The sequence below is a fragment of the Myripristis murdjan genome, chromosome 20 (assembly GCF_902150065.1).
Source record: "Myripristis murdjan chromosome 20, fMyrMur1.1, whole genome shotgun sequence".
Lineage (NCBI taxonomy): Eukaryota > Metazoa > Chordata > Actinopteri > Holocentriformes > Holocentridae > Myripristis > Myripristis murdjan.
Genome location: NC_043999.1, coordinates 26,755,904 through 26,778,498, shown reverse-complemented (window position 1 = coordinate 26,778,498; position 22,595 = coordinate 26,755,904). Strand labels below are relative to the sequence as shown.

General features: G+C 40.4%; 1 protein-coding gene across 1 annotated transcript in view; it reads left to right on the top strand.

The window, feature by feature from the left end:
* tgfbr1b (transforming growth factor, beta receptor 1 b) overlaps nucleotides 1–9,934 on the top strand; it is an 86,783-nt gene extending 76,849 nt beyond the window's left edge. Inside the window, 1 exon segment of the mRNA XM_030078960.1 lies at nucleotides 1,101–9,934. Coding sequence (XP_029934820.1) covers nucleotides 1,101–1,226 — 126 coding nt within the window. The 3' untranslated portion in view covers nucleotides 1,227–9,934.
* The last annotated feature ends 12,661 nt before the right edge of the window (nucleotides 9,935–22,595 follow it).

Here is a 22,595-nt window from a genome sequence, read left to right as displayed (position 1 = left end):
CTCTGTCTCTCTCTCTCACACACACACACACACACACACGCACACACACACACACAAAACAGATGCTGTTTACAGGCCAATGCTGGAGATGCTGAGATATTCACTGGAAATGGCAAGAGCTTTAGTCAGGGTAAAATAAATTTGATGAGTCAGCGTTGTTGTGCAGTGGAAAAAACACAAAGCAAATGAAGGTAACAAAAAAAATTACATCAGTAATTGATCACAGATCAAGGGGCCATAGGAGCATGCTTAAATGTATTGATTGAGCTGAGTATTTTGACCTTGCTGTTACCTTACCACACACACACAAAATGAATGTGAGGACACAATATATTGAATAGTCTGCTTGGTCCAGTAATGATAAATGAAATGGGCAGTAGCAGTAACACACTCCAACTTGTTCACCTGTCAGGTGTGATGTCCCTCGGTCGGCTACACAGAGCGATCTCTTCCCTTCTTTAACATCATCACTCATCTGGGGAATTCCCTCTGCACTAAAGCACTGGCAGCTAGGTGTTTTGTGTCATGGCTCCAGCCTTTTGATTACATCAGGAAGCCAAGCATTTTGGACAGCACTGCAAGGGCCAGCCCTTGTTGTGTTCTCACTAAGTGTTCAAAAAAGTTGCAAAAAAGTTTTCCCCTCAAAATGTGGCTGGGTAGATTTGTTGTGTTTCTTAAGTGCTTGATTTCCATCTGACACATCTTACACACCGCAAAACATCTGTCTAAGTTGCCATTTCTCTTGCAGAAGCCAACATTTTCCCAGACTTGGAATTCTAGGTTTAGTGGAGCTGTAAAAATTGGTGTATTTTTCCAAGAATCAAGACTAAATCAGTTCAAACTACGTTATTTTGAATCAGGCCAATATTAGCACGATTCATTCTCTCAGTTTCTTTTAGCCCATCAGTTCATTCAAGTTGGCATTTGAAATCAATTCATCAAGACAATGAATGAATCCTTACACCCCAAGTTGTTGCTGATCAACAGTCCTATCACCCCCCGGGTATTTTGTGCTATGGCAAAATCTTGCATATAGCTCCTTGTTAAATGTTAATGTTCTCATTAAGTGTTAACCTTTCCTTTCTGTTTCTTCCCATCAGGCTTTGCGGGTGATGGCAAAGATCATGAGGGAGTGCTGGTATGCCAACGGTGCTGCCCGGCTCACCGCTCTGCGAATCAAGAAAACCTTATCTCAGCTCAGCCAGCAGGAGGGCATCAAGATGTAGACACCGCCACCAAACACACACACACACACACACACACACACACACACACACACACACACCACACACCACACAACACACAACACACACACACACAACACACACACACATCCGACTGGCATCCATATTGTTACCATAATACTCTCATTATAGACAATTTTATTATCCTCATTTTTGCTCATCGATTGTTCCTCCCTGTTGGTTTTGAGGAGAGAACTTTTTTTCCTTCGCTCTTTTTTTCTCTCCCCCCCTTTCATTTGTTGACAAGCAGATGATTGTTGCATTTAAGACTGAGGAATCACACATGTGTGTTGCAATGGGTTGATACACACACACACATCAGGGAATGGATGGCTGTATCGATGGATCTGAAGAGAGAAGGCAAAAACAGAGGAATCGAAAGAAGGGTGGAAATGCAGTCCCTCCACCTGCTCCCTCTACTTCCCTCCACCCGTCACATGAAGTCTCTGAAGGGCCCATCACGGTAGCCGGTGTCCGTCTTAAGTCCTGCCCCCGTATCCACCGCAGGCTCAGCCAATACACACTCAGACTTGAGAGGGAAATGCAAAGCAGCGAGCCGGACAGCCAGAAACCCCCCGGGAGGTTCCTCGGCCGGGCTCCGCTCTCATTCTGGTGACATTTTCATCACCGTTACCTCATTCGTCAGTTAGCATTTCATTCTTCAGTTCAGGGGACAGTTACTCTTCAGTGGGGCTGCAACTTATCAGGAAGTATTTTCAATTTCAAATAATCTTTCCAGTAACCTTACATTGAACGTTTGAATAATCTATCCATCTATAATCAAGAAGTCGCCTTCGGTGAAGTGTGACATTGACAGCTGCATTGCTGACTCATGTTTGTTGTGACGGGTGTTTTCACCACAGAACCTGAATGGAGAAACAGCCATTGCTCTGTTTGCTATGGTCATTTGGCTGATGCAGAATAAAATGGTGCCTCTAGGTCTTGGTAACAAGTCAGTAAGACCATAAAGAGCGTCACACTTGCTTGAGTTTGGTGCAGATGTAGAAGAATTATTAACACTTGGGGCTGTGTTGACTAGCAAACCTAGCCGGTCAGCATCAAATCTACCTTTTCCCCTAATAAAACTTAAATGTTACAAAGTGTCATAGTTTAGCAGAAGTTTTGTGGAGAGGAAAAGCATTTATGAACTTGAGCTGGCTGATGGAAGGGGGCTGAGATGCTCGACGTCTCTCCACTGCTTTGGTCCTCACTACAAAACCTCTCACCTCAGCAAGTTGCCTGCTTTATCCAGAAGCTAGCTAACTAACTAGCGAGCTGTTGTTACACATAAAGAGGCTGCTGCTCCAGCCATCCTGGCATGTTGTTTTGAATAGGGAAATCCATTCCACTCAAGTCAAGTTCTGTGATTTCCACACTTTAAAATAATATTGTTAAATCACTCGACTCTAGTGCCAAGACATCTCGCGTTGATAGAGTGCGCACCACACATTTTGTTTAGTTTTGTACAATAGTTCCAAAATTTAGAAGACGTTTTCTGTGTTTTGCAGTAATTCGTTTCTTCTGCCATTTTTCTAGACCAAGTAAGACTGACTACTGTTCTCACTGTAGTCCATGGAGGCGGATCTTCTTACTCTCAAAGTTAATGGCCAATAAGCTATGGAGGAAATCAGTGGCAAATCAGAATGTAAAGATTATTTGAAAATGGATGGGTTCTAAATTGGGGTTGGGGGGAAGAAATTGAATTTGTCAGATACTAATTGCAGCCCTACTCTTTGATCAGATTACAATTTAGTCGTTTAGCCAATACTGTTACTCAGAGTGACTTAGGATGAGTGAGCAGGTAGGTCTTCAGTCTCTTTTGGTAAGGACACCTCAACAGGACACAAGACTGTGGATGAACACAACATTTGCTGTTGCATTGTGGGATTGAACCTGGGACAGTGTGTGCAAGCCTCCCTGCTGGCCTGCACAAACGTCTGGCTCCACCTGTTCCTCATCTGGTTGTGTTGTGATCAGCGTCACACCTCTCTGCAACAACTTTGCACCTCTTTTTTCATTTTGTAACTTGTTTATCTCCCTTTCTTATTGCCAGGGAGTCTGACAGGTCAGTTTAATTTATTCAGTTTCTCTTTGTTGTTTTTTTTTTTTCTTTCTGGTGGCAGGGGATGTGTATCTTTTTGCAAAACAAAACTGGACACGACCTCATTCATTTTTGGCAAACATGCTGCAACATATGCAATATACAGTAGAAAAATGTGTCTATTTTCTATACTCTGCTTTGCTAACCACGACAAGAACTACAACAACAACAACCAACACCAACAACAATCAGCTGCCACCATGCCTTCCAAGCCAGCGGTTACCGGAAAGTGCCACTGCTTTAAAAACCCAAGTCCTCTCATGTCGACTGGTGTGGACTGTGTGTGTTTGGTTTGGTGTGGAAGTGTGTGTGTGTGTGTGTGTGTGTTTGAGTGTGTGAGTGTGAGTGAGTGGGTGGAAGTGTGTGTGTCAGAAGTCCTCTGGGAGCCCTGCCGAGCGCACAGCAGCTCATACTATGCACACTGAAGGAAGCAAGTAGGGATTGGAAAGCAAGACGGGACACACTGCACATCACAGCACCCACATCCCAGCCGACTCTCTGGTGCCATGTCACCCAACCCCCCCACCCCCCGCAACCACCTCAGCAACAGCTCATCAATACAGCTCTTTACCCCAGTGACTGAGTCTGGACGTCGAGCTCCAGAACCTGAACTGACTCTAGTTGTAAAAAAAAAAACAAAAAAAACAAAAAAACAAAAAAAAAGTTGCCACAAACGCTGCGGCGACTTTTTGAAGAGAGACACACACACACACAAAAAAAGACTTGTAGGCATTACTGTGTTGCCCTATAAACCGTTGGATTTCTGTTTTTTTTTTCCATATGTGTGTGCTGTAAACGGTGCGGCGCCACATGTCGTCTTTTCAAGCGTTTTCTCTTCTGTAAAAGGATAATCAACGACAAAAAAAAAAGAAAAGGTGAGGTACATTCATTTAAATATAGCAAAATGGATATTTACTAAGCCATAGGTTTTCCAGTGGTTTTTTGGGTCTTTTTCTACTAGAATGTACAATTCAAACAAAAGATGAAAAGAAAAAAAAACACCCAGAATATCTGTAACATGGACAACTTTTTGTCATTTCAGCTTAGCAAGCCTTAAGGGACCAATGCATAAGAGTTGGAATTTGCTCTTATTTGGTTTTTTGTTTGTTTTTTGTTTTGTAAAAAAAAAAATATTATAACTGATTACTATGATAAAGGTAGTGTCATTATTCTATCTTAAAGGACAAAAAAGTATATGTAGCACCTGATTTAACCGTTTCTTTTTTGTTCAAGTGTCTGTCATGTTGCCAATATTGCCATACACCTAAACCCAATGATCTGACTGACTTGCTTGTGTATTGGGAATTCAAAAGCACTGGTCTTCTAGTGCACAGGTCAAAAATAAAGGAATTGTAATTGTAAAACGTTAATAATTCAGACATAAAGTTACATTTGCCAGACAGTGATTTGCTTCAGTGAATCCCACAGAATATCTCTCGATTGTTCAGCAATAAGTGCACTTCTTAACCACTGCAAGGTTTACCTGTGTGGCAATATGGATGTCAGTGAGTCAGTCTGTCTTGATCTTTTTTCTTTATGGATGCATAATGTATTGATGTGCTGCTACTTAATTGTCCGCCTCGCTTTCTGAGCTGGGGTGAGAGCCGCCGTTGGATGTAAATATCCTCAAATTGCCTAGATTTGATCATTCTGTGCCATGTTGCTCTGTCGCTACTCAAGCTAATCGTCGTTTGGCAGTTGGCCCTGTTAAAGATCTGCAAAAGTACGCTGTCGCAGTCGTTATCGATCATGGTGCATGGTTTTCATTCTGTTCCAAACGCTACAGCAGCTTTTTCTACTGATTTCCTCCTCGGAGTTCACCAGTTTGTTCCTCCTGTCTTGTTCAAGGTGAAGTCAGTGTGGCTGAAAGGAAAACCAGGTGCATGGTTGAAGACCACTGTGCAAACAGATCACTGGGCATTGGAGTAGCTCGTTCACTTTGACACACAGTAAAAAACCGAAACGCAAAACGCTTTGAGAGATCTTCTCCTCCATCAAAGGCCCTCGGCTAAATATAATGTGTGTGGGAAAGGACATCCAGATGTTTTGGAGGTAGTGATTTGGTTAATAACGAAAGCTTGTCCCTCTGCAGACCCCTGGTAGAAACCCTTGCAGCAACTGTTAATGTAGGAATAAATAAGCAGATAATGTATCTCTAAATGGGTCAGTGTAATAAAACTTCCACTTTATTTTGGCTCCATATTCGGCAAATATCCTTTAAATTAGTGGCTCTCAAACTGAGAGCCTGCCTGATCCAATTAAGGGTTTAATTCTGACTGGCTGATTGGTGTGACCCTGTTGTTTCAAGTGTGCGAGAATATAGCTGGAACAAAAACTGTCAGGACAGGGTTCCTGAGGACAGGGCTGAGGACCGCAGCTTTAAATCATAAAAATGTGCAAAACCTATAATATGCAGAGTTAGATAGTGCATTTTCAGCTAGTAAATCATGTATTTTATGTAGTATTTTGTAATCCATAATACAAACCACACCATCATAACTTTATGCTAATTAGTAATGACCTGTAGACTAGCCCAAAAATATAAATCATGTTATCAGTTGATTAGCATTTGACAATGCTTTAAATCAACAATGCAAAAGCACATTGATAAAAGAAATGGCTCCATAACCACATTAAAAAGTTTATATAGGAAACAGCCACATATACGGACACAAAGCCATATCTTATATAAACCCACTGATCAGAGGATAATGTTTTTAGCAATCATAGTCATAGTCATAAACATAGTTTACATTTGTCAAGTATGACAAGTTCCATCACACCTCATCTGCTTAACCATCACTCACATGTTTGAGTCACTTAGACGACCAGCCTGACTTATTTGAAAATACAAAAATAAATTAACATAAAAAAAATCCATAATTCCATATTATTTTATGTTATTGTTACTTGTTTCTCTTGTGATTTATTTTCAAGATTTGCCTCAGGGTGTATTTATTTTACCTTCAATATGCAAATTATGAGAATCAGTTGTCACAGGTTTGTGATCCGCACATCAGTGTCGCAGCATCGAGTAGATGAAATGCATCAACCAATCACAAATCTCAGACAATGCGTAACGTTTTGATTGGCATGGGCCACATTCTGAGGTAAATCCTGAATTGATAGTAGAAAGATAAGATTAACAGCATGGAATGAAATAATTTACACATATACAGATTTATTTCCCATTTTCCCCAGAGCTTTTTGTTTATTTAGTCATTTATTTATTTTTTTGCAAATAAGTCACGTTTGGTTCCCAGTATTATTAGTGGCGTAAAAATGATCACATTATCACTCAAAGGATATTTTCACTTCTTCCAGGAGTTTATTGCATAAAAAGGTTGTATTACATTTTTGACTCATTTAGAAGGAAAGTGTCTTACACTGACAAGTTATGCCATCATCTGCCTGTCACTGCATTATCAGTTGCTACGAGCCTTGTTCCTTTGGTGTCGTTCAACAAACGCCAACATGCAACCCCTTTCAAGTGTAAAGTTCAACTTCAATGATGCCATATGCACCCATATCAATAGTTCCCCTGCTACATCCTGTTCTCTAGAATAAAGTGTGCTTATATATGTAGAGAGGTCAACAGGAACCAACATATTAAGCCTTGTAAATATCTGCACCTATCTCGTGCATTAAACCGAAAACAAAAGAAGAAAGCTATCCTGATATTTGAAGAAAGTAAGTGGATATTGCTGCTATATTAAATAAAGAAGGGTGGGAGACTATGCTGAATTAAATATTTTGTGCAAAAGGCTCTCAAACCAGTCAGGCCAACTGGGGCTTACCAGTGAAAACCAGGGCCAAGGGTTCATGTGTGAGCCAGAGGGGCACTCGGTGGTGGTGGTGGTGCGGGAAACAAAATTGAAAATGTCCCTTCAAGTAAGCCCCGGTTAGCCGCACTGGGCCCTCAAATAGAAAGGGGGCTAATGAGATTGTACAGTTACATGTATTCCATTAGCAAGGTCATTCTCTGGGACATATTAGCAACACCAACAACAGCTCAAACTCAACAGCACCTCTGGTATGCCTCTTCTTGGACAACAACCTTCATTTTGTCTTAAAATCACCAGCAGCCTTGTTCTTTTCCTTTTCCAAATCCAAGGTGACTTAACTGTACAAAAAAAAAAAAAATGTTGCACCTGGCTTCTTCTCTCTTGTGGTATTTATACAGCAGTCTCTCTATCTCTGATTCTGTCTTGCCTTTCTTTCTTGTCATTTTTTGATTCTCTTTGTCATCACTCTCTCTCTCTCAGTGACATACAGATATCTCCTAGCGACAAGGGTCACACTTCACCACAGCCAGTCCCTTTGCGCCGCTGCTCCTGCTGAGTTAACCAGCTCAGATCTGTCCCTAGCTTCTTGTGAACTGTTCTTGAAGTTCAAGTCTTTAGAGGAAAAGCTGCACACTGGCACGGATGATTGTCTCTTAAATGGGTTTTAGGGTCATATATGGGTCATCACTCTTTTCTTTGAAAAGGCATCGGGGGTAAAACATAAATCCTGTTACATTTTTGTGGGTTTTTTGGCTGCTTTAGAATTGGAGAATTTGTGGCCAGTTCTTTAGAGCACTGTCAGGGCCATAAGACCACTTCATAATCACAGATAAAAAAAGATGAGTCCTTTAAGAAAACCCACAGTACCTCCTCTTTGAGAATCATAACTTGCCTTTACTCTCCTCCCGTGTTAGTTCAGATTGAAGGGAGGAGTTCACTTGACAATACTGAAATGCAGCCACCATCCAATTCCATGTCTCGGTAAATCTAGTGGAAGTGTGTGTGTGTGTGTGTGTGTGTGTGTGTGTGCGTGCGTGCGCATGGGAGCAGCTAAGTGAATTTGGTCAAGCCCTTTTGTGACTCAAACCCAATAATGCAGATATGATCTGTTCATTAGGAGGTCTATTCATTGGATAACTTAATATGCAGCCTTTTCATACTGTACATTTTAGCCAAGACAGGTACAAAAGCTGAGCTGTGTGTTTTTCTCCTTGGTGTGGATTGATGGAGGGCCGAAACAGGGACACGATGTGAACTATGCCAGCAGCTCTACTGCTTCAAACCACACACTGAAAAACGACAACAGCTGTGAATGTATCAGCCCTCTCAGAGTCTTCAACCAATCCGGCAAAGCCGAGCCAGAGCACAATCTGCATAATTTAGCCCAAAGGTCGCGGTAGAGGTCTGCGAACTTCATGAGCATGCAAATGTCCACCACACGGGTCTATTTCTGTCTCTCTTTCTCGTTATGCAAATTTAGGGCCTTCCGTGTCTGCCCACTCAGTTAGTCCCACTGGATCACACAGGTTGAATGATCTACAGTATCTATGCTAGCACGATCCATACACTGTGATGAGGACCACATTCGGACCTCAAATCCAAAACCACAAGGGACGAAGGACGGTGGCCCTCCAGGACCAGACAGAGCAGTGGCATTTCAGACGGAGAGGTCACCCTGTGATTACTGCACAGTAGGAAGGGTTGGATCTCAAACGATTTCTGTCAAGTCCGCACATCGTGGCTGCCCTCCATCGTCTCAGAGACATAGGCAGAGAGGATCCAAGAATACTGTTACTTATCAACCTTGGCTCTCCTTAAGTGTATGCATTGACAAAAAGCAAGGACAAGTGTTGAAGATTGAAGTTCAGAATGGTTTGGGTCACTAAAGGGTTCTAGTGTAGCCAAAGGACAATTGACAAAAACGTTACTTTTCTCTGGTTGGCTGCTGCAGTGAGGCCTTTGTGGCAACAAGGGTAGAAGAAAGCTTTATCACGTTTCATTTGGTGCCTAAGTTTGACAAGACTTTCTTTTCTCTTCCTTTTCCTCTCTATTCCACCTCGAATGACAAGACTGCATGTGATTGTGTCTCTGCATCGATGTCGGCATTACCTGCTTTATAGATAAGTCATCCAAAAGCTGAAAAATATTTTAATTAACATTTTAAAAAGGTCATTTAATCAAAAAGAAAATACCTCCTTTAAAGACCAATGTGTTTTACCTCACTGTATATATATTCTCAATTTGTTTACTCCAAGTTTGCAATTTATCATTTATTTTCTTTTTGTTTCTATGAAATGCTTAAAAAATTTGAAGAGAATAAAACTTTTTTCTCGTCAATGGTACTTTTTTGTCAGATGGCATTGTATTGTGTTTGTGTTGTGCCCAAGCAGTATACTATTCCTCTTTTTACCATGCTCTGTATATGACCTGTTGGTTGTGTTCTGCGTGAGCTGTACAGTCAAAGCGCTTTACAAATGTCCAAGCCCCATTCTGAGCTCTGGTACAAATGCCTTGTTCAATACGTTCTTTTGTAAAAAATCAGTCAAACTGGAGGCGGAGGAGGGTGGAAGCAAGGGAAAGAGACTCTGAAGCTAAAACCCCTCAACAAGCTGTCTCCAAACCTCCTCACCTCACAACCCTCTTGGATTTCTAAACATATTATAATCTTGACTTTTTTATATAGCGTGTACAGACGAATGAGAGATCAACATAGGAACTAGAGGACTGACACTTATGTTAACTTCTAACATAGCTGGAGTAGAAAATGTGTGAATAAAGAAACAAAGAGTTTCATTACAAACGTCTCCGGTATTTGTTGGCCTCATCATTTTTCATCAGATTTTGTTGTTTCACTGCAGTTGAAAAGATTCTTTTTGACAAATGAAGTTTTTAATTGAACACTATCATCTTAATAAAAGGTTAAAGGTGTATTATTGGAATTTAACTTTAGTTATGTTAGTTCATATCATATCTTCATATCTTTGCTGTAGATTTTCTTACCCAGTGCCTGTAATCCTCCTCCCTTCAACACATCAATTTTGAATCTTTAAAGATCATGCTTTAAAATGATAATGAAGACTTAGAGTTATGGTTGGTTATTACAGTGCCACCAGAAAGTATTCACACCCCTTCACTTTTTCCACGTTTTGTTACATTACAGACTTATTCTAAAACCAATTACAGTTTTCTTTATAAAATCTACACGAAATAGCCCATGATGACAAAGTGAAAACATGTTTTCAGACATTTTTGTAAATTTATTAAAAATGTAAACATTTAAACATAATAGGTACATAAGTATTCACACCCATGGCTTAATATTTTGTTGAAACCCCATTGGCAGCAATCACAGCCTGAAGTCATCTTGGGTATGTCTCTACAAGCTTGGCACACCAGTTTCTGGGCATTTTCTTCCATTCTTCTCTGCAGATCCTTTTAGGCTCAGTCAGGTTGGATGGGCAGCGTCTGTAGACAGCCATTTTTAGGTCTTTCCAGAGATGTTCAATTGGATTCAAGTCCGGGTTCTGGCTGGGCCACTCAAGGACATTTCCAGATTGCTCCTGAAGCCACTTCTTTGTTATCTTGGCTGTGTGCTTCAGGTCATTGTCGTGTTGGAAGATAAATCTTTGCCCTAGTCTGAGCTCCAGAGCACTCTGGAGCACGTTTTCTTGAAGAATCTCTCTATATTTGGCTGCTGTCATCTTTCCCTCTATGCAGACTAGTCGCCCAGTTCCTGCTGCAGAAAAACATCCCCACAGCATCATGCTGCCACCACCATGCTTCACAGAAGGGATGGTGTTAGCCAGGCAATGAGCAGTGCCTGTTTTTCTTCCATTTCCGAATAATGGAGACCACAGGTCTTTTCAGGACCTTCAATGCTGCTGAATTTTTTTTTTGTTTCCTTCCCCAGATTTGTGCCTTGACACAATCCGGGCTCTGAGGTCTACATACAGTTCCTTTGACTTCATTGCTTGGTTTCTGCTCTGATATACACTGTCAACTGTGAGACCTTATATAGACAGGTGTGTGCCATTCCAAATCATGTTCAATCAACTAAATTTACCACAGGTGGACTCTAACAAGTTGTAGAAGCATCTCAAGGATGATCAGTGGAAATTGGATGCACCTGAGCTCACTTTTGAACATCATAGAAAAGGGTGTGAATACTTATCTACTTATTATGTTTAAATGTTTACATTTTTAATAAATTTACAAAAACGTTTGAAAACATATTTTCACTTTGTCATTATGGGCTATTTCATGTAGATTTTTCAAACTAGAAAACTATACTCAAAACCGTTTTAGAATAAGCCTGTAACGTAACAAAATGTGGAAAAAGTGAAGGGTTGTGAATACTTTCTGGTGGCACTGTATGTAATTCAGCGCCCTGAAAGCAAAACAAAAATAAACAGGAAACAAAGAGAAAAAGCATATTACCTTAGTATAATTTTTTAATTCAGTCAGCTTAACAATAATCAATGAATATATCAAAACAACAACAGAAATTATTGGTGGTGGTGGTAAATTTTATTTTAGTTATTTATTTTTTGGTTTATTTTTCTGGGACAGTACACAGTAATGAATAGTTAAGCTGTCAGTGAGTCAGAGTTTGCCAGAGGCTCGTTTTCATCAGCTGTCCCTGGCCAGAGTTTTAAAAGGCAGCTTAAAACTCTGACAAACATTTAAAATGCATATGTAACAGAGATTAAAACTAAATAAGTAATTTAAGAGATACAATAACACATAAAAGGCCCAATCAGCAGACTATGGCATGCAGACACAACAATGTACATGTAATTATGGCATACACAAGGTACTACAGCAGAGCACACACAATAACAGAACAAACAGCTCATATAAGCACATAAAAGCACATATATGACACTAGAGTACATACAGTAGCACACTGTAGACCATACATAGAATGGACAGCAACATGCACTGAATGAGACAGAAACACATACAAGAGACAAGCAAGCAGGACAAGACAGTTGTTCAGATGCCAGCAGGAGCAGCAGTTGCAGCATACACACAGTTGATTATTCAAAAGCCAGATTTTCATGTCGCTGTGTTGTTCCATAGTTTTCCAAAAGTTTGGTTCAGATGTGATTCAGATGGCCATGGTTTATGGTATGCATTATTTTCATGCTCACGATGCCATTTAGTGCCCACTTGATGAGGATGAATCAAGGACTTTGCCTAATAACCGGTGGTTCAGATGGCTAATCCATTCTCAGGGACTAGCTAGATTTTTCTGTCACTGGTGTAGCAAAGTAACACAATATTGTATTTAATGATGCAGCCAAGTAGGATGTTTTGTAAATGCCAAATATGGGGATGGGGCCTAAAATGGAACCCTGAGGAACGCCAAATGTAATATGTGCTGAAGAAGACAACTGTCCTGAACTAGGTGGAAAAAAGTATGACTTAAGTTATTTCAGTGTTGTCCTAAAGAACCTGAAGGTCATTTTAAACTGCCTGGTCTATAATCTCAAAGACTGCACTAAGATCTCAAAGCATTAAACGTGAACTGTCAACTCAATCTGCTGCTCAAGGAGGGCTCTTGTTCACTGTAATGAGGGTAGTCTGTAGTGTCCATTGCTTTAAAACCAGACAGGAATTGCTCTGAAACACTCGACTCAAGTTACTCTGTGGCTTTCTGTACACCGCAGATAAAAGAAGAAGATAATAGAAGTTTGGAGATAGTTGGTAGTTGCTCATATTTAGTGGATAGGTTTGTTTTCAATGGGTTCAACAAGTACATGCTAAGAACAGAAGTGGTGACACAGAGTTACTGACAGTTCCTACCAGATTTGAGAAGAAAATGGGTTTACAACAGCTAAAAGCTTTACTCCACAACTCTTGAATTCAGCACCATTACAAAGGGAGGTGCTGATAACAGTCTACCGCACAGAATGGAACCTTAAGATTAGGGCAATTCTTTTGTACAAGATTGGGTGCTCAAGCTCTGTTTTCTGTTGTTGTTCAGCTGTGTTACACAATCTTAACAGCTTGAATGTTCCCAGCAAGCTATTGTATTATTTCCTTTTCAGATGTCTTATCTTTATGTGGATAAGGTCAAGATGATTTCTCGGTCTTTCATGCAGATCTGTAGCAGTTAAATAGATGCTTTAAAAGCCTCAGAAAAGTTACCAGTAGAAGTAGAGTTAAGTGGCTTTGGGGAAGGTTGAGTTTGAAAAATGTGCTTATTAATTAAAGATTTTGAGGCCACTTCTACTTAGAAGTATTGACACAATTCTGATGTGTTTTCATATTTTTGTTCACTCAACTCTTGTGCTGAATTCAAACCAAATACCATTTCAGAAAATCTGTCTATGGAATCTTCACGATAGGTAAAGTATAATTATGGAAATAGTAAATGTTTGGTATCATTTCACAATCCTTTGTTCTCCCCTGCAAATGGAGTGGTGGCCGGTGGGAGCAGAAGGAAACAATTGCTATACATCAGTCATTCTGAAACTTTCTATTCAGTGGAGCATGTTTTAATTACTTCAGGATATTGCAAAAACACCTGAATCCATAAAGGAACTGACTGCCAAGAAACTTTATTACCTATAACAGTCCAGTCAGTGTTTTTGTGCATGGGCAGCTAAGACTCAGTACGCCACAGCTCTTTGGTAGGTTGTGTGGCTCTGGACTTCAGGGATAGGAGAGCATTTTCACTGAATGTTGGAGAGTGTAGTGCAGAGCTATCAATGTCCCTAACTAAAATATGTAATTTTCCATTAAGATGTATTTTATTGTTTTCATTAGGTGTAGGAAACGTGAAGAAACTATAAGAAGAAAGTCCTTTCTATGGACAGGAGTCTATCAGTGGATTCCTCCTGACTGAAGGGAGTGGTTTTGTTGAGGATTAGGATTTGTTTCTTTCACATTTAAGAGTGAAGTGATTCAATCAGGGTAGCTATTTCAGTTCCAACAAGCAAATATTTTCTCTTTGCTAGACAGTTGGTTGGTCTTACCAGGGTCCACACAATATTATATTACCCTACACAGGGGAACTAAAGCCCACCTGGAATGGATTACTGTACAAAACGCAGCCCCTTAACCTCCATTTCATTACATTTAGTGACTTTAAGGAACTAAATCTTGGTGGTGAATGAAGACAGAAATCAAGAATCCGGTCTGGTATGGATAACATTTCAATGGTAAAGCCAACCCAGAAGCCCTGAGCAACTTATTGATAAATGCTTTGCTAAGTTGAGGCCGCCTGGTCCCTTCAGGCCAGCGGATGGCTCAGAGCGGTCGATCAGCTTGAAAACCAGTGTCCTTAAAAAGCTTTGTTTGAGCCCTAGCTTTTTTCACAGCTCTGAGCAGAACCAGGCGTTCCCCCGGGTAAACTTTCTGTAAAGTACCTCTGAACACACTTTGGCCATATTATTCCTCCACATGAAAGAAAACTCCCTGAGTGCACAGGGAGCAGACTCCCAGCACATCAAAGGGCATAAGTACATAAGCGTTCAGCTGTATAATTTACAGCCTAGTTCATTACGGTCTGCTTCTTTGCCCGGTGACAGTTAATCCCGTGTGAGCTTTGTCTAGCCCACAGATTTCTACAGATCTGCCATTTTGCCGTGCTGTTAGGCCTGTCAAATGGCACATAGTCCAGGTTGAGTAAATAAGGCCCTTGGGCCATAATCAGCGTCCTGGACTCCACTCTGCATTACAAACTGTGATTTATTCCTTTCACGTTGAAGTCAAAAAGGCTGCGGTGCATTGTGTAGGTCAGGGGTTTTCAAACTTTTGCATTTTATGGACCATCAAGTTGACTGTCATGAAGCGCCGGACCCCCACTTGATGTGATTTTGCCCCCAAAATATATTTTGGTTTGTGTTAATTGTAAAATCAGGGGCATGTTTAAGTGATTTTCTGGTATTTTTTGGCTAATTCTATCATTTTCATGTATGTTTTTTTTTATTATTATTATTAGTAGTAGTATTTTTTTTTTTTTTTTTTTTTTTTCAAATTTTCTAATGATTTTCCTGAAATTATTTTAATTTAGTTAGTTATGTATGTAGCTATTTTTTAGATACTTTTGCTAAATTTTTCTAATGTTAATTATGGAACTGTCTAGGTGGCACATTTTCCATAAGCCTAACCCTGATCAATATAAGCAGTGAGACTAAAACATAATGTGTAAAATAATCACTGGTACATATTTTTGTGTACTTTTGAACATATTTTTTTCCCACATTTTGAAGTTTTATTGTAAAGTCACGGAAAATAAAATGGGTTGTGAGGTTACAAAGCATAAGCCGTAAATAAAACCAAACTTAATATGACAGTTATCATGCATGTTTTTAAACAACAAATCAACCTCTGTAGCTCATAAATCTGAGCATATTTTGTTCAGTGACCCGTTTGATATTGCTTCTTTTTGATACAAACTTGAGGAACTGTAACTTTAACTTACTGTGCTGCTCACTTGTTTTACTTTCCAACTGCAATTCATGAGGGCAGCATCACCAGGCTGCAGATAAGAAGGACCCTCTTTTAGATGAATAAAAATTGTCACTATACCTCTAGCAGGGGGCTAAGCATTAAAATGCCAGTTGAATGCCTCTATTGATTCCTCTGGCATTGACTAATCTGTGGCCAATAGCTCATTTGTGAGTGGAATCGATTGCAGGGTGTTGAGAGCTTGGCCAGGCCAGTGGTAAGTATTAGCTCTTATTTTGCACTATTGGCTCCAGTGATTGGTGTGACACAGCTCATTATGACCACACCAGCCTGAGGTGATGGCTCTGAATTACAAGCTCCCAAACGGTAACTTAATACTACTTTTATCATGCATGACGCTGTTGGCAACCTGTGGCTTGCAACATGTGTGAAGGCTGTGCTTCTGTGTTTCTTTTAATGTCCTGGTGTGTTAAACATGTGCTTCTCTTGTCACAATAGTCATGCAACATGACAGTAAAATGGCTCATCTTCCTCTGGCTCGTCTGGCTCCGTCTGGAGCTACAACCGGCGGCAGGAACACCGAGCCACAACGGCATGAGCAGACCCCAGTGCACCCGGAGCAACCTAATAGACCTGCTCTTCACGGTGTATGGAGAATTTAAACCAGATGCCAGCATACCTTTGTGTATTCAAGGGCACAAACACCCAGACAAAGGAAGGGGAGGAAAAGAGGATACAAAACAGACTGAAAAGAAAAGGCAGCAGGCTCCCACTACCGGTACTAACGCTTTCCAATGTGCAGTCCTCGCAGAAGAAGATGAGTGAATCAGCAGAACTAATATAAAACAGTGGCAACTCCTGTGCACAATAGAGTGTGGATACCTTATAAGAAAAGGCTTGAAAATTCTGAAATTATAAAGTCACGAATTTGTAAAAAAAAAAAAAAAAAAAAAAAAATGAAATTCTCTGACATTAAAGTCATGATTTCATGGGAAAAAACCTCAAAAATTAGAATGTTTTTTTCTTCTGAATAGCCCAGAGTCACGACAATGTCTAGATGCTGATGAGAAGATTGTGATTCTGGTCTCAAATCACCAGGATTTCCTGGTGAAAACTATTTTTTTCTTGTAATTATAATCTCAGGATTTTCAGGTTTTTTCTTGTAAATCTGTGAGTTTTTTTCTCATGAATTTATTATATATTTTTTAAATTAATTGATTTGTTTTTTCACACATCATCATCATCACAAAGAAATATATTGACATTTCAGTGTACAGTGATGTGTGATATTGATTGGTTGATTGATTGATATTATATACATGTATATATTCAGATAGGTTTCATTGAGAGTTCAAGCACTTCTAGGAACCCAAGGTACAAGCAGTCAGGGCAACATTAATGAAAAGAAAATAGCAGCAGAATACCGATCAACTCATCCATAGATAAGACTCTTCATATGCACAGTAATTAATCATATCTAGATAAGAGTTGCTTTTATAAATTTTTCTGAAAGGTGAAGACAGGATGTGACATGTTCAATGTAGCATCAAGCTTATTCCAAATCTGCGGTCCTCTGTACACGACACTGAAGCTGGTGTATTTTAGCCTTTGTTTTTTTTCCAGTGATTAGCTGTTTTCCTCTGGTGTCATGGGTGTGCAGAGGAAGGCAGACTGGGATGAGATCACATAATTTATGATTTAGTTTATGAACAACCTGGTACATCATACAAGCATTCTGGAGGTAATTGTACTCTGCAAGCCTCAAGAGATTGTAACAATGGAAAAGCGGTCTGATAGGAGAATTAAACTCAGACCACAATAAGGCGCCTATGACTTTCTTCTGGAAAATCTGTAGCTTTTTTAGGTAACTTGGAAATGTGTTGTACCAAATGACATTACTAATTTACATGAGGCTCAAATAGGGTTTTGTAAAGGGTGAGCAGTGCAGGGAGTGGGAGAAAATGTCTCAACTTTAAAAACAAACCAACGTGTTTGGACAGTTTTTCCATTAGACCATCAATATGACATTTGAAGTTAAGAAATTCCTTAATGAGGATACCCAGGAATTTTGTGGAGCTGACTCTTAGCTGGCCTTAGCTGGCCTCTTAGCTGTGGAGCTGGCCTTAATATCCTGTCCATTTATTTTGGGACAGACATGCTCAGTATCAGTTTTTGTTTGTTTTTTTTTTTTTTTTGGAATGAAACACAATGTAGTTTGTTTTGCTGATATTTATAGAAAGTTGATTACATCTAAACCAAGTGTATACTTTCATAAGCTCACTATGTAAGATTGGTTCACTTGGATTCTTGTGGGACAAAAACAATTTGGTTTCATCAGCAAACAATACTTTATGCAGTACTAGCAAGGAATTAGTCAGTCATTCATGTACAAGATGAAGAGAAGTCGCCCCAAAATGGAACCCCGGGGAACACCATATATAATTTATTTAATGATTTATAGTCATTTACATAAACATATTGGTGTCTCCCAAACAAATAACTTCTAATCCAATCAAGCGCTAGTCCTCTGATGCCATAGTGATGCAAGTTATTAACTAAGATGTCAAGATCAATAATGTCAAATGCTTTAGATAAATAAAAAAAAAATGCCAATACCACAGGCGCCTTAATCGATGGCATCATTGATCTGAAGTACTGTCACACAGGTAGTACTCAAACCATACTGGGATAGCACAATGATGTTTAGCTTGTCCAGGTAGCTATTCAGTCTGTTGTGCACTACTCTTTCCAGAACCTCGGAAAGAGTAGGCAAGATAGAAACTAGATAATTGCACAAATCGTTATCACCAGATTTGAAGACTGGTGTAACTCGCACTTTTCACCATTTGTGGCACTACCCCGGAAAGTAAAGATAGATTGATACAATAAACAAGAGGTTCAGCAATTACATTAACAATACTTTTCAGGATGCTGTTGGAGATTTCATCAGCTCCAACTGAATGTGAGCTCTTTACGTGCATGACAATTTTACAAACTTCATCACAATTAGTTGGTTTTAGGAATTCAGATAGTTACCTGACAGGTAATGTCAGGTAACTATCCTGACATTACCTGAGGTTGGATGATTTTATTAGATACATTGGAGATAAAATTATCAATAAATTCATGTGACTTGTGGCATGTGAGTGCATGTGTGTATTATCAATGTCCGGGAGCACATTGGTTTTGTGGCCCCTATTTAAGACCTTGTTTAGCGCTTTCCAAGGTTTCTTTGAATCACCCTGCGATGCTTTTATAAGTTCTATATAATGATTACTCTTACTCTTTTTTATAATATGTGTGTAAGTTTATTTCTATAATTAGCATATTTATTTTAATTGTAGTGTTTGGGTTTTTCATGTAGCATTAATAACGTTTACTTTTATGATTTTTTTATGAACAGATTTTAATATGCCCATGGATTTTGAACAGTTGAACCGCACATGACAGTCTTCTCAGTAAGTGTCCTCTGAATGGAGTCTGGGATTTCCTTTGTCAGAGTGTTATATGCGGTATCAGCATCACTATATTTGTAGCCCCGTCTGAGTCCTCACTCAGACGTCGTAGAATTTCTGCGAGGGCTTTAGGGCTTTAGTTTTTATTTTATGAAGTGAGAGTGAAGGCCTACCAGCAAAGTCAAGAAATAATACAACAGGGAAATGATCAGAAATCTCAGAAAGCACAACTCCAGCCTCCAGCTTAGCGTTCCCAATGTTTGTGATGATATTATCAATAATGGACTTAGCAGAGTAGGTGACTCTGGTGAAAGTGTTTATGGTAGGGAAGAAGGAAGAAGAGTGTAATGTATTTACAAAGTCATTTTTAGCTGCATCATCCCTGGAGAGATCAACTCTGACGTCCCCAAGGAGGATGCAGTTTTTATTTTTACTGTTCATAGAAAATAAGATTTCCTCCAGCTTGTTCTGAAAGCCTCAAGGTCAGCGTCTGGTTGACGACAGATCACGCCGTCTGCTCTCTCTCTCTCTCTCTCTCTCTCTCTCTCTCTCTCTCTCTCTCTCTCTCTCTCCACCTATACATATGGTTTTATTTCATCTTCTGAACAAAATTCATTTTAATTCTTTATATTTTTTAATTTTTCATTTCTTTTTTAAAACATTTTTTTTTCATAATTTTGTGGTTTTGTGGGTGGGGGCACGTTATGGTAATTTGTCTTGCAATATCATTTCTCTTGTAATATCATTTTATTTCTTTTTCTTTTTTTCTGGTCAATTTTATTGTTTTTTCCCTGATTGCCTGGTATCTGTTCACTAACTGATTTTTGGGCTAATTTCATAAGGCTCTCTTTTTTTTTGCTAATTTCTGGATAATTTTCTTGTAATTTATTTATTTACTCATTGTCTTGATTTTTTTCCATTTCTTTTCTTCTTTCTTTCTCTTATTTTGGTGTAATTTATTGTTAATTAGCTAATTGTGTTTTTCCATGTTGTGGAAAGAAATCCATTTAATTTCAGGTTGAGTTAACAGAGCTTTCAAAAAAAAACAAATTTGCTTGGCTGTGGGAGCCCCATGTTGTGAAGGCCGGGCCCCCACGCTCCGAGTGGCAGCATCAGCTGAAGGGCAGCCTCGGCCCTGATGAGGCGTGGCCCCCTGCTCCCAGCAGGGCCCTGAACAGCCTGGTGCAGCTTGCAAAGTGATGCCCAGCTGACAGGCCCAGTCGATGGGTTCCTCTTGGAAAACGTTCAGATTAGGGACATTTTCTCATATGCTATCCTAAAAAAAACTCAAACACTGAAAACTGAACAAATCAAATGATGAGTTCAAGACCATCACGGCTATTTCCCACTTGATGAAGGAGGATGAAGGATGAAGGAGTGATGTTCCATCGTGTATTCATGTCAGAAAAACCTCCAGTCACAGTTTGAGGTGAAATACTGCCCTGCCTTTCACACTCAGGTAGTAACAGCATGTCACGGTAACATTAAGGACCTATTTTGAATATTTGTCCCATTCACTACAATTTAGCCACATTTTACATTGCAACAAACCGTTTTGCAAATCATGTTGGCACGAAAGATTCACAACATATAATCAAAATCCCTTGATTTTCAAATGTGAATTTTTGGTTGAATCAGCCACGTTATAATGTTCTGCTTCTGTGGCTGACAAAGTTGTCGCCTGTCATAAACCACAGAACTGATAATTGGCTCTGTGAAGCGAATGTCTCCTTACCTCTGTGACCTGGTAACTGATTTTGACGTCGCCATCTTGCATGTTGTCTCAAACTGAAACAAATGAGCACAACACTCGTTTTCATTTTGAACATGCCAGTCGCTGCAGAGCTTGGCTGCTGCTCTGTTTGTGACAGGGCCGCTTCATGTCAGGAACCAAGCATCCTGATTCTATAGGTGTCTGCCTCCTTCTCTCTCTCTGGCTTTGCTCCCTTCCTTTGCTTCCTGTCCCTGGGGGAGGAGCAGTAGCGAGGGAGGAGGGGACACAAACAGTAGGAAAGACAAACGGGACTCGGCCTCTGCGTCACCAGCCGCTGTGTTCAAGTATCCACCGCCTCAGCGCTGTGCAGGGGAAAGGTGGCCTGAACGCTGCTGCAACTGCACCAAATGCAGCTAGAAACGTGTGAATCTGAGAAGGCGACGTGACAACCCAACTGTGGAGGGATCGCAGAAGTTCTCTGTGGCTTAAAGTTCTCTCCACATACCCAGCAAGTGCTTGAAATACAATATATACCGTACCTTCTCCAAGCTCAAGCCTTCCTTTGTGTGAGTGTGTGTAACTCCTGAAGCCTGGGGCGAGCAGACAGCTGAAAGGTCAATACCAAAATGAGGAAATCAATGCAGTGAATGAGCGAGCCTGTGGCTGGCGCCCGGCGCTGCAGAGCCTCGCTGCGCCTCTGTGCCCACGAGCCATGGAGCTGAGAAGTGCAGCAGCAGCACTTTCTCACACAGGAGCGGCGAGCGCAGGCTGGAGGCTGCAGGGAGCTCACTGCAGAGCCCTGTTCAGCCAGGAGCTCCGCTGTGCCGGCTGAGCTGGACGCACACAGCAACCTGCTGCAGCAGCCTCCTGCCAGCGCGGCTCAAAGTGAGGCTCCGGGACCACCGGGGGTCCGGAGCAAAATGAGGAGCGCTCTCATTGTGTTGTAACTGAAATGCTTATGAACGGGCGTCTGTACACAGTCAAGCATGTAAACACAAGAAATCTGATCCGACCTGACCTTCAGTACTTTTCTTGTTTGTTTGTTATTTGGTTAATTTCAGAATTTTTTGTGCTAATTTTCTGATATGTCTTTTGCTAATTTTCAGGTATAGAGCTTTTTTTTTTTGTGTTGTTTTGTTTTGTGTTATTTTTTGTTTTGTTTGTTGGTTTTTAACTAATGTTCCAGTATTTTTTTTCCCCTGCATGTTTTTGAAAGAAAACAAAGGGATTTGCTTGGGCTTTCAAAGGGTTAATTTACTAGACAATGCTACAATCCAAAAATGTGTGTGAATGAGTGTGACTCTTTTACCATTCTGGTTTTATTCTCACCACTTTGAATTTAATTGACAAGTCACAGACCAAATTTCCTTTCATGTTGAGTCCTGGGGGCAAAATCACTTGAGGTGGGGGTCCGGGGCCTCGAGACAGTCAACAGTAAAAGTTTGAAAAGGCCCGCTGTAGGCAGCTGGCTAAGAGAACGGTGTTTATTAGGATATATTATGCAGAAACACACTCCTGGCTGTATGTCTCCTGGCTAATCTAAGTGTGTGCGCTTGTGTGTGTGAGACACACATCAGTACATAATGTTGCAGCGTCTGCCATCATCCCTGGGTGATGCTAACTATTTTCACTTCTTTTCTTATTACTGCCACAGGGTGCTGGCAGCAGCAACAAGCATGAATCATTTAAAGCACTCTGACTGTGGCTCTGACTGTCTGAATCATCCTCCAGGAGCTAAACCAGCTTTCCACTGTATTTCAGTAATGATGAGATTTCACCTGCATCACATTGCAAATACACTTGGCTGAAGGGAGGGGGCAACTTGGGGAAGTTACTGTGAAATAGGGAGTAGTGTTGTTCCCTGCGCTGTTTGTG